The sequence below is a fragment of the Channa argus genome, chromosome 11 (genome assembly GCF_033026475.1).
Source record: "Channa argus isolate prfri chromosome 11, Channa argus male v1.0, whole genome shotgun sequence".
Classification (NCBI taxonomy): domain Eukaryota; kingdom Metazoa; phylum Chordata; class Actinopteri; order Anabantiformes; family Channidae; genus Channa; species Channa argus.
In genome coordinates this window covers 19905396-19922405 of record NC_090207.1, presented here as the reverse complement: position 1 = coordinate 19922405, position 17010 = coordinate 19905396, and the positions used below count along the sequence as shown (strand labels likewise).

At 39.5% G+C, this 17010-nt stretch overlaps 1 protein-coding gene across 4 annotated transcripts in view; it reads right to left on the bottom strand.

The window, feature by feature from the left end:
- lmx1bb (LIM homeobox transcription factor 1, beta b) overlaps positions 1 to 17010 on the bottom strand; it is a 60870-nt gene that overhangs the window by 40618 nt on the left and 3242 nt on the right. For 2 of the 4 annotated variants that reach the window (XM_067521587.1, XM_067521586.1), the window contains exons 2-7: positions 16064 to 16652; positions 15481 to 15616; positions 11223 to 11276; positions 5557 to 5703; positions 3112 to 3234; positions 2387 to 2573 (exon numbers count right to left, since the gene is read on the bottom strand). In XM_067521587.1, the coding sequence (XP_067377688.1) occupies positions 2387 to 2573; positions 3112 to 3234; positions 5557 to 5703; positions 11223 to 11256 (491 nt within the window). In that variant the 5' untranslated portion in view covers positions 11257 to 11276; positions 15481 to 15616; positions 16064 to 16652. Of the gene's footprint in view, positions 1 to 2386; positions 2574 to 3111; positions 3235 to 3320; positions 3821 to 5556; positions 5704 to 11222; positions 11277 to 15480; positions 15617 to 16063; positions 16653 to 17010 lie in introns of those variants that run through there. The other 2 variants (XM_067521589.1, XM_067521588.1) reach the window with 2 other exon arrangements.

Below are 17010 nucleotides of genomic sequence, written 5' to 3'. Positions count from 1 at the left end.
CTTGTGTCTATGTCATGGAGGGGCCCTCAAGCTACTTTAGCTTTTAAGCAGGGACAAGTGACGGAAAAAAGTGGGAGAAGGAGGCTGCAGAATTAAAAAGATGTGATGAATAATTGTGTGTGAGAGACGAACGCCACACAGCAGGTTGTTGTGTTTTGGCTGGGGGTGATCAGACTACACAAGCTCACAGCTATCAAAGGAACAGCCGAGGGCAAAAAAAAAAAAAAAAGGGGAAATGGTCACTCGCATGCCAAATATGGTACTTCAATAGCATCATCAGAAGCAAAATAACGGAAAAGATTATTATCTGAAGACAAAATAGATCGTGTCCGGTTCTGTGTGTTTATCTGTGTCTTCTCAATGCCAATCAAATAACAATAACAATAAAAAGAAACTCCAAATGGACAGAGCTAAAAGAGGCATGAGAACGAAATCCCTCTCTCGGCCGGACTGTCTCAGCTTCCAGCCACCTCTGAGCCGTGACGCCATGACTCTGGTATCCCCTAGTTACTTCTATGAATTTTCCATTGTTATCAGCCGACTACACTCCTGTCACAAAGCTGGATGAATGGCACGCATGGCAATAGATGTAACTCTTTGTTGCTTGCAAGGTATCTAGCAGAGAGCCACAATGTCCCGGTAATCGAAGTAGAATTGTTAAAAAGGCCAAACACAAAAAAGCTGAAAACTCAGTGACAAGCATGAAAAGCGCTCATGCAATGAGAAACACAGGGGACCCCATGGTCCTCACAGGCCAAACCTCTGCACTGCAATACTTAGTCTTAATGTTTGCTCCACTATATCTGCCACCTCTGCTGATTTGGTGTCATAATTTACTAATTTAAACTAGGCTACCAATTTGTCTCACACCATGACCAATGGTTGTCATGTAAAAAAATGTAAAACTCCTCCATCTTAAGTAAGTTTTTTTTTTTTTAAATGCTGCTTGCTTTAGGCCCATGTGACGCTTTATCGAATTCCCAAACAAAAACAACAAAACATACAATTCACATTCTCATTTCATTATATATATATTTTTTTACAAATCATTTTATATTTGATTTTATTACTCTGAAAACTGCAAATCAAATTATACAATTCCTAATGTAATCAGATTTAGTCCTATGTTTTATCCCAGAATAAATTTGACATTTTTTAGATGTTTACAAATTTGTGAGTTATAATTTAACACTGCTTTTAAGAGTGTGTGTGTGTATGTGTGTGTGCGAGCGCGCACGTGTGTGCGTACGTGAGTCGCACGTGCGCAAATGGTTAAACTTGAACTATTTAAATCCACGTTAACGTGCCTAACCTTGCGGGTAGATATAATTCCTATGGAATAGAAACAAAAACGCAGAATTTGTTTTTAATTAAACCTCAACATTTTTGCCACCACTCGCAGCTGCATGCTAAAACATATCATGTCGAATAAAATAAAAAACAGGCAGTCAAGAATTAAATTTTAAAAAACACTCCAAATTAAAAGAAAAATACATTAAAAGCCAAAACTAAGATAAAACTCTAATAAATAAATAAATAAAATCTGGCAAATCGAGGCAATTGTTTTAAAGAATAAACGAAAACTTGATGATCGGAAAAAATAAAGCTAATAATAAACCTTTAAACAAATAATCTTTTCCATATTTTGAATGATTCTGAAAACATGGGGAAAGGCCACGCGGTGCAGCCAGGAAATAAATGACAAGACAGCGGAATAAAAACCGAGAATACACGCCTGCACATTCTCGGGCCTGCGTGAAATCACATCTTGTTTTTGTCACAAACACATTTCTTCCGCACAGACAAGTGTGGAAATATCGTGGGCCACCGTGACATTAATAAAGCCAAGCAAATGACAATAATAGGTTACATGACCGCTAATGTTCTAGCCTCCTCCAGCCACTGGGAGCAAAAGTCCCTTCTCACAAATGATTTCCACTAGTAAAAACAAAACAAAACAAAACAAAACCAAAACAAAAAAAACGACAACAACAACAAAAAAACAAACAAACTCTGATTTCATTCTACTTGCTCCAATTGTGCTTTTACTGGTTTTATAATTCTGCAATCAACTCACAGCAGAACAAGCACTGGAAACATTCTGAGGTCAGTTTCTAACACCCCTTCAGGTCGGTGTACATTTTTAACACTTGATTAAATCTTGTAAAATAAGACTTCACACTAGCTGAATACCTTTTCAGTGACTGCGTTTCTGTGAATGAGACGTACACAAGGCCTGCAGGCCAGCCAAAGCCATCACGGTACCCCCCTCCCTCCCATCCCTCCCTCCCTTATTATTTTTTTTTAAATCACTGCACATCAAGCCCGCAATCTGATGCAAAGGACGAGGAGAAAGGATAGTTTCCCTCGCAGAAATTGTGCTTACTGTTGGTAGTCGTGTTTGCAGTAGAGTTTCCTTTCTCTGAAGTAACAGCTGGTGGTGAGAGGCTGTTGACACACGGTGCACTGCAAACACTCCTCGTGCCATGAGGAGTCGTTGACTCTCATCAAGAAGCGGTCGGAGATGGGACGCTGGCATCCTTCACACACGGATGGATGATGACAGTCAGTCCCTAAAAAATAGCAGAGGAGTTGGGGAAGGTCAGGAAAAAAAAATAGCGTGAGAAAGAAAGGGAAAGAGAGAGCGAGCGAGCGAGAGAAGGCCTGGGTCAGGGACGGAAAGGTCTGACAACCTGGTCAAAAACATCACACGTGTAAAGAATGAGCCCCACTGAAGTGAATATGAGTCTTATTAAAAACTTGTTTAATGGATGAGATTTTTATTTGTCTCTGCAGCAGCTGAGGCCTGTAGATGACAGCAGTCGTTTCGGGTCTGGATCATGGCAACACGATAACTTGGTATTATAACCTACATTTGTCATCATTATTCATTCGCAAGCATAAGCGTGTGACCTTTCGTCTCGTTTTGCATGATTAGAGGAGGAAAAAAGAAAGAAAAACAACCACAAGAACAACAACAAAAAGTCACACTATGAAACAAAACAGCCGTGCGCATGCATGCAAAAATAATGGCATCCACACAGGAGTGATGTGGGGCGTTTGACCGGTGCTCAGACTGGAGGGTGATTTGTCCAAATTAAAAGGACTCACCGAGCATGACTCCGAGTGTTGCTTGTCCCGATCGCAGGGGATGATCTTCAATTTTTATGCCGTCCAGCATGATGCACGTCTCGGACTGTTCTCCCGACGAGAGGCGCTCCAGGGACACCAGACCTGTTGCAATATCCATAAGAATACGGTCAGACCTGACAAGAAAATCCTGGGCACACACAGCAGTCTGGAAGAAGAGCGAGGACGACCTGTTGAAAGCGCTTTGAGCTCCGTGCGACAAACGGCGTGCAGCTCGGAGGAGGAAAATAAAGAGAAAATAAACTTAACTGGATGAAATGCAAAAAGTCGACTTTGGTGCTCGCGGAAATGAGAAAAAAGGGAGTCGAAGCCGGCTCCACGACGTGCCAGAGAGACGCTGAGAGACAGAAATCAAACAACAAACGTAGGAAACTCTCTTGAACAGTCACCTGTTATGATCAGAGTACTGAGGAAGCTTTATCTTCTCGCTCCTCAAGCCGACGGGAGAAAGCTGGAAAAAATGTCTTCACAGAATAACAGTTTCGTCAAGGAGGAGGAGGGGAGGGGGGAACAAAGCAGCAGCAGAAGAAAAAAGTTGACAACAAATCCAAAGATAGGAAAATGTGTGTAGATGTCCCCGCAGTAACTCTTTTGGAAGTAACACAGACGGTTGGTTGGTTGTGTTCCTGTCGCTGGAAAAAGTCTGAGATCGAGATTGAAGCGAGTGGATCCTCCCACTCCTGCATGCATGGCTACACTTTTTTCATTGCCCCATTCACCGCCGCTGGGATGCGATTGGAACAGAGTACAGTGCGCTCCACACAGTCCAACAATAACACACACGTGAAGTCAACCGCAAAGAAGGAAAAATATCTATTTGACATAATAATAATAATAACAATAACAATAATAATAATAACTATAATAATAATGTACTTACTAAAGGTATTTGAGTAAATAGTGCAGTCTGTGGAATTTATTTACAAAATGAAAGATATTAACTAGCATATTTTACTTTTAACAGTATTTAAAGCAAGAGAGGGAGAAAAAAGTTGTGTTGCCCTTTTGGTCATAAATTGTTATAATTTCGGATCAAAGACAAATATCCGTGTGTCTGCTGCACAGGCTTTGCTCTTTGCTCTTTTGTGTATTGTTTCCAGTGGAAGCTGCTGTCCTCTTTCAGCTGATGCACCTGGCGATCAGTGGTGGTGATAAGCAGCGCTGTGTCCGACCACTACCAGCCGTGTCTGTCTTTCTTTAGCCCACTAATAAATTTGCAATAATAAAAATAAGAATAGAAATAATTATAATACAAGAGCGTGCACAATTAATTGACCAGGACCCTGCTCTTATTATCGGCTGATCGATAACGGATCAGTTTATCTGATGCGAAGAATGATCAGATTTAAAAATATCCATGTTTAAATACTCTGTAAATGTACATAATTAAAAACAAACACACGGTCTAAGAACGTGACGAGATTAGTTTATGTTCATAATTGTTTAGTCCATTTCATCATCGGGTTGTGATGAAGACATTTACAAAGGCAGAGAACTGCTCTGTCGGAAATGTGGCTGCAGGACAGCCTGATGGTTATCCACTTCTTATTAAAAACAGAAATTAAAATAAGCTATGGTCACAGGGCCGCAAGATACAACATAGGGAGGCTGGACACATGGGGCAGGGGTTTAGCTTATGTTTAAAAAGTAAAGCAATGTCACCGAGTTCTGAGATCACTTTATTCCTGTATCTGGACTTTATGTAATTAAAATGTAATTATTCCAAAAATAATGGACACATGGTTGAAAGACTGAATTAAACGAAACCGCAACAACAATAAACATATCAACACACACACACACACACATATATATATATATATATGTGTGTGTGTGTATATATATATATATATATATATATATATATATACACACATATATACACACACACATATATATACACACACACACACACACACATATATATATATATATATATATATATATATATATATATATATATATATATATATATATATATATATATATTTATCTATTTATTTTTTTTGGTCCTTTAGGCTTATCCTGTGAGTTCAGGGTCGTCACAGTGGATCATTTTGTCCGCATGTTTACGCCGGATGCCCTTCCTGACGCAACCCTCCCCAATTTCTACCGGGCTTGGGACCGGTGCTGCGCGGCTGGGGATGGGGATTGGGATGGGCTGTCTGGCCCAGGGACACAGCGGAGTGCGAACCTCCGACCCTACGGTCGATAGCCGCTCACTGAACCACTGGCGCCCCTAATAATAATAATAACAACATTATTATTGTTATTATTATTATTATTATTAACGAAAAATAATTCCGCATCTCGTGATATTTTTCGCAAAACAGTCTGGAAATCTAATTATTTACAGCCTAGAAAGCCTCATGAATTCGGTCAAATCTCGCTACCTACAGCGTCTACCTTCAGTCCACAGGCCTCCTGCGCGTTGCTGCTGATGTCCTTTGTAAAGCATCAAGGCGATGACCTGTAGCCCAGTTTGGATGGAAAACAGAGAACACATTTCTGCCGTTGCCCTCTGCCGTTCAGGGCGAGAATAGCTCAAGTCATCTAAAAGAGACAGAGGAACCACATGCAAATTTTCACTCTCAGTTCTACAAGAACAGACCTATCACAGGCGTGATTACAAATCAACAAGTTATGAATATTGGAAAAATTATATTTTTTTTCGTTACAGGACACTCATTCTGGTAAAATGACTCCATAGCCAACACTCATTAAGTCATTATCTCCAGCTTTTTTTTTTCTATGTCCAGCACTTCTATCAGCATGAGGTCAATTACCTCAGCATTGCGCGAATATTGGATTATCTTACCACTAAAGTGGATTAGGGCCTGAGCACTATCAATACTATATCATCAATACATTTGAAAACGCACACATAAAGCATGTCCATCTCCACCTCCTCCATTCATTCAGCAGTTACCGGCCAGGTCACTTGTGGGAATGAGGACATCAAACATTCATTCAATAAATCAATCCGCCAACTTTTAGCCCGCGGTGGTTTAATGAGCCTCTACGTGACAAGTCCTCCCCCGCCTTCGACAAGGCAAAAAAAAAAAAAGAAAAAAAACGTTGCAGCAGGTGTGCAACACAGAAAGCAATGGTCTCTAAAGTTGAGCAATTTACTTTTAAAGTAACCAGAACTGTTGCGTCCATCGGAAAAGTATAATGCGCCATTACAACGGCGGCGCACATTCCTGCAGGCTGGATCACACCATCTGCTGTGCTGTCACAGTAAGTGCCATAAATGCCTAAATATTAGGAATAGAAAGGATGGGAAATGCAGCGTTTGAGTGCAGAAGAAGAGCAAATAGTTTTAGAAAAGACGCAGTTATAATGATAACTGGGATGGGCGAGCGAGGGGGCGAGGTTGAGAAAAACTGCGCACCATTTAGTGGCGCAAAGGAAGGAAATGGATGTTTGTTATTACATGATTTGAATAAATGTGGCATTACGGAGGTAAATGTAAAAAGAATGGGAAACAACTGCCCCTAAACAAACCAACCAATCAAAATAAAGTTGCTTTCAACCCTTAAAAACGGAATATTTTTTATGCTGGAGATTCAAACAGCAGAAAGACACTGCAGTTCTGTAATATCGACTAAACCGTGGGCCCCTGAATAATAACTTCGTTACATTTAAACGTCCTATTCGAACTAAAATGTATTTAAAATCGTGCTGACGATTTTTCGACTTTAGTTACAGCTAAACTGGGGTTTAAAAGCCTCGCACGGTTCATCAATTCTCCAATCTAGACAATAATTCACACAGCTCCAACTGTGTCAGGCCTGCTCGGTTCAAAACCCGGAGGCTACAGTCAGTGAATCTCAAAATCAAACAAATACAAAAACTTTACCGTGAAATAATAACCGATTAAATTGAATATATAGGGTTTAATGAACTACGTCCTAATTATCAAGGTTGGCTTTTTCTAAAACCAAGCGCACCGATAAGCATTTTAAAATAAAATACCTTAGCAAGAATGGGAAGAACACTTCACATCCTCAAAGGAGAAACTCGGCAAACCAAAGACATAATGGCTTCCTAAATTGCAGGGCTAGAGGACTTTGATAGTTAACTCACTTTGATCTTTTAATGAGTGTTTCTAAGCTCGCCGTGATGCTGTTTTTAAAAGCTCCAATGGAAGTCAAAAAAGGAATAGAAAGAAAAGAAAGAAAATAGAGGAACCTTTCATTTATTTTCTACCGAGTTGCACACGAACATCTGAAACCGGACTGAAACTGTGCAGCAGCAGAGAGAGATAGCTGTTGACCCTGAAGACATTCAAACAATTGGGGAAATTGTAGTGTGAAATTATTTTAGTCGGAACACGGTTTCCCTACATGGACGTTTCTATGAAATCCTGACAAAGGATTTGAGGAGCAGAAAAAAAACGGGCGCTGAGCTGTCGTGGATCAACAGTTAAAGCTTTGTGAAGGTTTGTTCCTCGACCATTTTGCGATGAATCAATTATAGTTAATTTGTCTTTATTAAGTCGTAATGATTTCTACAATTTATACATTTGCTGTCAACCCTCAAAAACGGAATATTATTACACTGGGGATTCAACCAGCAGACAGGCAATGCGGTACTGTAATATCAAATAAACAGTGGGCCCCTGAATGCTGCATTTACCAGCTCGTATTGATTTAAAGGTAGTTTAGGTCACAAATCGGATCCATGTCATATTGTAATTTTTTTTTTACGATTTTTTTTAATAAAAGTTATTTCCTTGGAAAAATACTATTTGACTTAAATTCAGAGACAAACAAGACAGAGTTATTTACATCACATCCCCTTCTTCCCCACTCACTCACATTTTTTCTGTTTTTATTCTGCACCGATCCACATGGTGCTTCGTATCTTACTGAGACAGCCAAAAAATATGATACTGCATGATAATCCCAACTCCCCGAGGATTAAGCCAAAATATAATACAGCACTGTCAACCCATGGCTAGATTTGTTTATGTTATGATTTATTGGATTCAGCTTTTTCCCCCCTCCTCCAACAAATTTATTGTGTTCCTGACAGATGGGCTGACAGGGCTCAGTGTGACAGCGGGCTGACAGACAGGTTTGAGATGTGAGTCGGAAAACTGCTGTTTACCTGCATCTTCGGGCTCCAGGTGAACACATGAACAAAAGCTGAGCTGTAATGTCATTAACACACAGTGAGACCTAATAATGAAGCCCCATCCCCATCCAATCTCAGACTGTACTATTGGATACTAATACAAAGAGGCTACAAAAGCAATTATAAAAAATGTTTAAACTTATACTACTACTACTGAGCACGTAATTCTAAAAAATAACACACAAAAAAACGTCTAAAATGTAAAAACTGTAATGCACCAATCTTATGTGCTTCAAAGGAAAAGAGCAACTCAACAGAAGACAGAAATAAAACCCTAAAATCATTAATAAATGAAAAGGTGAACTTAGCTCTATGAGGTTAATAATGAATCAATCCTTAGATGCACTTGAGTGGATATTAAGCCATAAATTACCCAAATACCCCTAAACACCACACATTTAAAAACACACGCGTTATTGTTTAACGTCCTCCATCTCCATCTCTCCTATTTCACATATACTTCAAATATTTGTAACGTTCAAAAATCTTTCAAAAAGACTTTCATTATAACATAACAGAAACAAATAAGAAACGCTTAATCAAAATACTGTGGAGTCCACTGACACATGTGGCATTATTTTGTTAAGTACATTTCTTGCCATTTTGGTATAATGTCACCAGATGCTCAGCTCAGCATTGCTTTCTGTGAGGGACCGACTCGTGATGTGACCTATGATGCAGTCAGACATCCACCTGGTTCCCCGCATCACAAACACGTTTGACTTCCCATTTGTGGGGTGGAATTACAAGAAACCACTAAACCAACTATCTGAATTGCAACATCACCGCCTGCTGGACAAAATCATGCAGTACAACGTGGTTTGCTCCTCCGCAGCAACATTTCTGCCACACAATAGCTACTTATTTAAGACCCCTAAATAAGGCACCATGAAATCTGGTTAGTAATCAGTAGACCATGCTCCAAAATACAGTAAAACAAAACGAACACTGATCTATTCTTTCAAGTCAATTAAACAGGTTATTATTACTTGTCCAAATGTCAATGAAATACACCATATTGGGTTTCCTTTATTCATTTAATAAGTGTTACTTTATTACAAAAACCCTCCATCTTAGGTGTAATTAGCCTATGTTTTAGCCTTAATATAATGCACACAAAATTTCATTATTGTATGAATTATGTATATTTTAGATACCCTTACAAGTAGGTGTGTGCATCATTACTATCTCAGCAGAAGTTTAGTTAAAACTGTCTATTACGAGGCTAATAATAAAAAAGTAATGAAGAGGCCATGAATAATATTTATAAATATTGAAATGTCTAAAGATATATCATCTTAATTAAGTTACTAAAATATCACTTGTAAAAAGTCCAGACAGAAAACAATGACTGTCATATTTAATAACTTTAATCAAGTGACATATTATTAATTCTGTATATTACTTGTTTCGGATTTGTTCCTTATGATAGTATTTGTTTGAATATAGTTTTCAATTTATTTGTTAACAATTCTGGTATTGTTCTTATGAAGTGTTTTTATTCTGTATTCTGTAATGTACAGCAGAAAATGCACAGGAAAATATGTCTATGTCTCTTTTTTCAGAGGTTTGTACATGAAATGAAGTTTGTGCACACAATCAATGTAGCAATAAATTAAATGAGCTTTTCACTGTTGATTCAGATTCAGTGAGCATTTTATTTCCAAAGTTAGCTATGACAACAATTCTTGAAGAATAACGAACTTACAATTAATATAAAACCATAAATTATTATTGGTTAAAGAAACACTAGCTACAGTATATTTATACGATAATTTCCATGCCAAAATTACATCTTTCATAAAATATATTATTATTTGTTAAATTATTGTTTTTTATTTTATTTTTAAGCACAAATGAAAATTTTTTAAAATGTCCTCTCTTCATTTGTTTGATGTAATTTGTAGTAAACTGCATTAAAGCTTTTTTAATGTTTTGTCACAAAGTCACAAAAACTCCTCTGCTTTGTTACATAACAACAATAAAAATCAAATACGTTTATGTTTTATGAAAGTCTAATGATGAGCCTAACTCCCCCCCCCCCCCAGGAAACAAGGATTATCTTCAAAGCATTTCAAAATGCTGTTCAGAGTTGGATGGCAGATGGAAACACATGCTACATCATGAAACCCAGCAATAACAAATGCTTTTATTCTGTGATGTGGGAATCTCCCCTTCCTTTCTGTTTTACATGTACTTCACCCACAGGCAAAGGCCAAACAAGTCTTCATGTGAGTTTAAGCTGTTCAGACACATGAGGAACAACTTACTGCTTGGTGATTTTAAACAAAATTAAACCATGGTCTCCAAATGTCTCCACGAGACACATGCACACATGTATTGGTGACTCTCTCTAAGTGTTGATCAGCGCCTAAAGAATTTTTAATCTTTCTCCTATAGGGCCATATAACAACCCACACAGAGGTGCTGAGTGGACAAATGACACAGAAACAAAATGATAGTTTGTCCTTTGAGAAAAGGCTTCAACAAACTTTCAAATACATTGGATCATGTGCATATAAGCAGCTGATGTGCTATTATTGTGTCACAATGGAATACGTGACTTGTTGATACATGACTGTTTTCATTATTAGTCAAGTGTCTTAGCTTGGCAAACATTTGCAGTGCTTTCATCAGATGATCAGGTTATTCAGTGGATTTGCCTCTGCAAAAATAATGTTTCCTTTGAAAAAAAAAGAGCTACAGAAGGCCAAGAGCATGATTTCAGGATGTGCCACTGAGGACAGGGCAGGCCTTCGTTATCCACTCCTGATGTGAAATACATGAGTTCTGTCTCTGCTGAAAAATCTGCATGTTTGCAGACTTTGCAGCTAAAGCAGTGACAGATATTCTACTGTAAATACATATACACAGTTATGCATGAGCTGAGACAGAGCTTGAATTGAATGGCTCTGTTGGCAAACACATACCTGCAAAAATCAGTAGAACTTGGTACCGGAGCATCAATCCATGTCTTACATAAGCTGCATGAACAATAACAAAGAGAAAAAAAAAGATAAACAAGAAATGAATTGCAATGAAAATAACACATTCTGAAAATGTGGCTACCGAGGCCAGTAGCAGTAAAAAAATAAAAATAAATGAGAATTCCTCATATTCAAACATCTGTATATGTGTGAGTCTTTTTTCCCTGCTGCAATCAAACATGCCGGGCATGTTTTGTGTGTACTGAACGTGAGTATATGTGCACATGCAAGATTGCGAGTGTGTCATTAATAGGCAGCACTTCAGAGAAAAAGGTAGAAATCCACCAGATGTTTTGCAGCTGGGTGGATCTGGTAGTGAAGATCTAGACAGCATCTGTCACAGGCGAACATTTCTAATCTGTCCTGAACATTAGGCAGAGAGCACTAAAAACCCATCATTGGCCGCATGTGCTGCTCAGTTCACTGTGTGCTCACCGCAGGCCCTGCAGTTTAGCTGCGAGAAAGTTCAAAGTTAAATGAGAACAAAAAAATAAAGAAATAAATAAAAAAGAACAGTAATATTCATCAAGATGAGCAATAAAGAAGAAACTTTAAGTGAATTGTGGCTGAAAACCTCTTGGAAAGCAAAACAAGAGCTAACAGGCTAACTGAAGTTATTAGACCAGACTGCCTGGGGCTAAAGTCCAGGGCTTTGAACTAGAGGTCCAGCAGAGCTTAGTGAGGTCAAGATCTGTCAGACAGCAAGCAGAACTAACATTTCAATGCGCTCGATCAACATTTTCAAAAAGATCAGTTGCACTTTAAAAAACTAAAAACTACACCTTTAAGCTTTAGTACAAACTCCAGTTCAAACTACCTTCATACAATCTTTTTAAATCCGTTTTTCTGGATGCTTTCTGAAAATAAACCTACTCCCGTAATGATTCAACCCTTGACACTAACATTTTTATAATATTTCAAAACGTACAGCATTTCCCGGAAATTGGCTCAGTTAACTTTCTACGATGGCTACACAGCTTTGTGTCACAGCAAACAGCTGTAGCATGGGCTTAGCTCCGTTTGCCTGGTTGTGTTTTCTGCAACTATGGGAATCACTCCAAGCTGACCTTGATGGTCCCTAGATATTTCCCTTCCTGCATTCATGTGCCTAGTTACCAGTTAGTCAACCTCATACCCTGTGAACTGACCCTGTCCTCCCTCTGAGGTTTAAAAGGAAAAGAAATCCAATCCTCCAGGGAGCGCTCCGCCTAACAAGAAAACTGCTGGCCCAAATCTCTCAGAAGTACTGTGTTTTCCCACTGGACCACTTTCAGCTTAATAAACATCTTAACTAGCCAGAGGTCCCACAGGAGATGCTGGGAAATCCTCTGGGCAGCCAGAGCTCAGGAGCTGGCCCTTTATTGCATCCAGGTGGCTGTTAAAAAAATGCTGGCCAGCCATAAATGTCCAATAAAATGCACGTTGCACCTTCAGAGGTGGACAGGGTCAGTGCACCTGTCTGTGGACAAAAGCTCCACTCGCTTAACCACGTCCGATCATTTTTATATTGCACTCATTTGCTGTGCCACATCCATGCACATTACTGAACATGCTCATGGCAGAGAAACACAAAACTGAATGAGACTATAAATAGCTGCATATACACATATACTGCAAAACTACTCAAATGACAAACAACAACAAAAAGACAAAACCACCCACAAAGACAAACATGAACAGACACAGTGTCATGTAGGACAGTGGAGGGCCTTTTTCACACAACTGTCTCCTAATAAGCTGCCTGTGGCCATGTCATCCACATGGCAGCTTATAGCTCAAACATCTGTTAAAATATACACAGCAGTAGAAGTCAGTTTTCCTTTTGCTCATGATGTCTTGAACAGATGAATGAAAACCCGTCATCCTGTTCTGTTAATGTACAACGAACTGGTCAATTAGGGGAATACTTCTGTCCAATCACTTCCGTTTGTTTACGACTGCTTCACACATACGTGAACAGTGGCAGCAGCCTCCCTTCATCTGTCCGGTCTGCTCGCTGTCCAAAGGGAGGGTTAATTGTCCCACAGGTTGGGGAGAGACCTGGATGGTGTATTGGGCCTTTGATCTGACTTGAAAGGAGTTAATTGATTTCTATGTTACAGGGAGTTTTAGAGGGAAGAAAAAGAGATGCTTGCTGGCCATTTCACAACATGTGCAGATTAATCTGAGAGAGAAAGAGTGAGAGAGGGAGGCAGGGGATGAAGAGAGAGATCACCTCACACCCGCCTCCATGCTTGCTCAATTACAATAATTTGACTCACATGGCCTGGCCGTCATAGCACAGAGAGAGAGAGAGAGAGAGAGAGAGAGAAGGGAGGAGAGCCGCTAGGTGGGGGGAGGAAAGGGGATCCCTGCTCTGGGAGATCACTCATGTTACCTCTACCTCTAGCTGAGGTACAGAAAGACAGATTTTGATGTGCGGTTCCCCTCGGAGTGCAGCCCATGGGCTTGTTAAGGTGGTGGTGCGGAGAAGACCACGCTCCTAACTTCTTGCTTTAGGTCTCAGCGGGGCCCTCCGACATCTGATGACGTGAACATGGAGACTAGAGACGGAAGAGACAAGAGACTGCAAGAGGCAAGCGGTAATTTTTTCCCTGCTTACAATCCATGTCTGTGTCTTACAACATTAACACAATTAATTCACGTTTGTCACAAGCTTTGAGTGTTTAAGCGTGAGCCTTTCCCAGCTCGCACTAGCCTGAAGTAAGCCCCACTAGGAAGGACTACTTATATGTTTCCTGTATGTAATTGTTATGAAAACATTACACTATTGTACATCACAGTACATGTACTTCTATAAATTCTGTCAGTGTGATGTGCTGCATCACCTGCCTGGAAGTCTGTTCACCGTGGGTCCAGCTCTGGTCTGAACCTGCTTTGACAGGCCTCCTGCCTTCACTCCTTCACCTCTCTCTAGCTCTGGTCACCCCAGCTCAGGGGGAAACAGGGCTGTCAGAGATAGAGTGGCAGGCTAAGCCCGTCTTAACACGGCCCCTCAAACCACCTCATAAATACAGGCTTCCTTTTCCAATTTCCAAGCTGCCCATCCACCTCTGTCTACATGCTTGCACACTGCTCCATGTCATGCACCGGGGTGTGAGTTTAAAAATGACCATGAGACATCTGGCAAACTCACAGAGGGTGGAGCTTTGATGTGCTGCTCTGCAGTTCAGTTCAACTTCAGGGAGCCGAATCCTCCCAGAGACACGGCAGCGGCAGCTTAGAAGCTTAAATTGGGCCACGTAGGTTAGAGATAGCAAACCGATGCCTTGAAACAGATTTGCCATATGTGAAAGGCTTAAAGACAACAGCCCATAACTACTTTCATTTTAAAATGTGATGGCTACAAACTATCAGTATATTCAAACTCATAAATTGGAGTGAGAGAAAGATGAAACCATGTGAGGCAGCATTTGATAGCCACTGCTGCACAGGGCTCATGAGATATTACTTATAATATAAGTAATCAAAAAAAAAAGACCTGCAGCGCTAATTTAAGGATCATCCTGTCGTCCAGCTCTCATAACAGCCATATCTGCACTATTGCTTACAGAGTATATAGGAATGGGACCTGTGGCACATATAAAGACAAAAACCAACAACACAATATGCCAAATGTCAATGCTCAACTTTCATACTTGTCTGTCATCTCTGAGCACATTTGCTCGTACTGAACATTTTAATCTTTGACACAGCCCAAGAACTAAATAAAGTCTTAAACAGCTTTTAGCAAATGCTACTCAAATAACAGTGAATAGTACATTAGCAGGGAGGTATTTTTATGTGAGGATTAATATACATTTGTTGCTTTGCACAGCTTTGTATTTTTTTTTCAAGATACACTACAATGCCTATGTTCATTGTAGTTAAATAACATGGTGAACACAGTGCAAAAGTGCAGTTTGGTTTGGTTAAAACAGTAAAAACAATCGCACTGGAAGCAAAACAGAATCTAACTAAAAAATAAAATAATTCAATCAGGTAATTACCACAAGTAGAACTAATATTAACAGCCCCCAAATTAATCATGCAACCATTAGGGAAAAGTGTAGTGTCTAAAGTTCCCTCTCTTCCTTTGTACAGTCAGGGTGTGAATCTGGATACATATGGCATACTGTATATTTGCACTTCATGCACAGCAGGGAGGAGGGCTGTCGGAGCCTGTCACTGTGCTCTAGGGCATCACTGACATGAGTGTCACCTTCATGAAGGAGCGTGAAAGCTGTTCCCTCTGCAGAGGATTCCTCAGACCGTCGCTCTGATTTCAGCAGCAGAACAGAGGAGTTAACGAAAGTACGTGTACAGGGTTGTCATCTGTTGAACGCTTCATTAAACTCCTGTGAATACCAAAAGCCATTAGGAATTTTGGTCAGAAAAATAACTGCACTGTTAGCAGAATCCGTAAGTTCATAAACTTAGCAGGGGGAGAGTCTAATTAACAACAGGGACATTAATCCATTAATGAGTTTCTAACACTAATTTGCAAACTGTGCAAATGGATTGTGACAATTTAATTAGTTGTAAATGACACATGTGAGCAGTAGTGAAAAGACAGTGATGTTTTGGTATCCAAGTGTAAATTCAGTTCTTCTAAACGGTAAAAAAGTAGCAGCAGGGTGTTGTTTAATTTAATGAGAAAAAATAATCCCTTAAATACAGATTTTCTTGTGTGTTGAACATTAAGCAAATTGGTGTTGGTGAATTTCTGAATAACACACATTGACCTCATACCAAACAGGAAAAATATATCTCAGAGCTTAAACTTAATGTCTATTCTTAAAGACCTGGGTCAGTAGAAGAATCACTGCTGGCATTAGCAGGCATCTGAGGTTAAAGACCACGTTTCTCCCGTGTCTCTGATCCCTGCTTATTCTTGCTGCTTGCTGCTCATGATGAACCTTGTGGTGGCCTCTTTGTGTCCTCCCTGACTGCTACACCCTGTCAGCATGGCCCTGTTACACTGATGAGCAAAATGTGAGTCACAGGCAGCTAACAGTACATTTATGAATTAACATGTTTAAGGAAATCAATTAGGATTATTTTCAGTATGACACTGTATGGACCAGTTCCTGTGAGTCTGAGTAAGAAAAGGCACTTTGTCGTAACATTTTCAAAAATTTAATATGGAAATTATCAAAAAATAAATTCATAAAAATAAAGGAATTCAAATAGAAACCATTAAAGACAAAAATACTTTTTTGTCTTAAGTTACAGAATATACAATTGTTCTTTATCCAATGTATTTCCTTCTTCTTATTAGTTAATTATTTTAGAAATTATGCCTTTGGTCCATCTGCAGCATCCAATCAGTTGAGAAGGCTGGTGTGGAAGTCACACAGCAATGCTTCGCTCTGTGCTGAAGTTGTAGTAAAACTGAAAGAAAAAGACATACACAGAGATGACTGACACCATCTTGTTAAAAAATAACATCAAGAACTGTGGTTTTAAAAATCCATCTCTGAGGAAAGTCACACAGTCTGTAACATTATGTACACGATGTAACCAATCAGCGGCAACTGAACCACAGAACATGGTAACTTACTTAAATAATATTATTAACCCAGTTGGAAGCTACAAGCTGGTAATCCATAAGGAAGTTAAACTGAAACTGTAAAGAAGCACTGCCCCCTTCTGGCACACCATAGACATGATTTCTGAAAAAGTAAAAGGGCTTCGCATTTTTTGTGGCATAAAAAGGCAGGGAGGGGTGTAATTTGTGTTGTGTTTTATT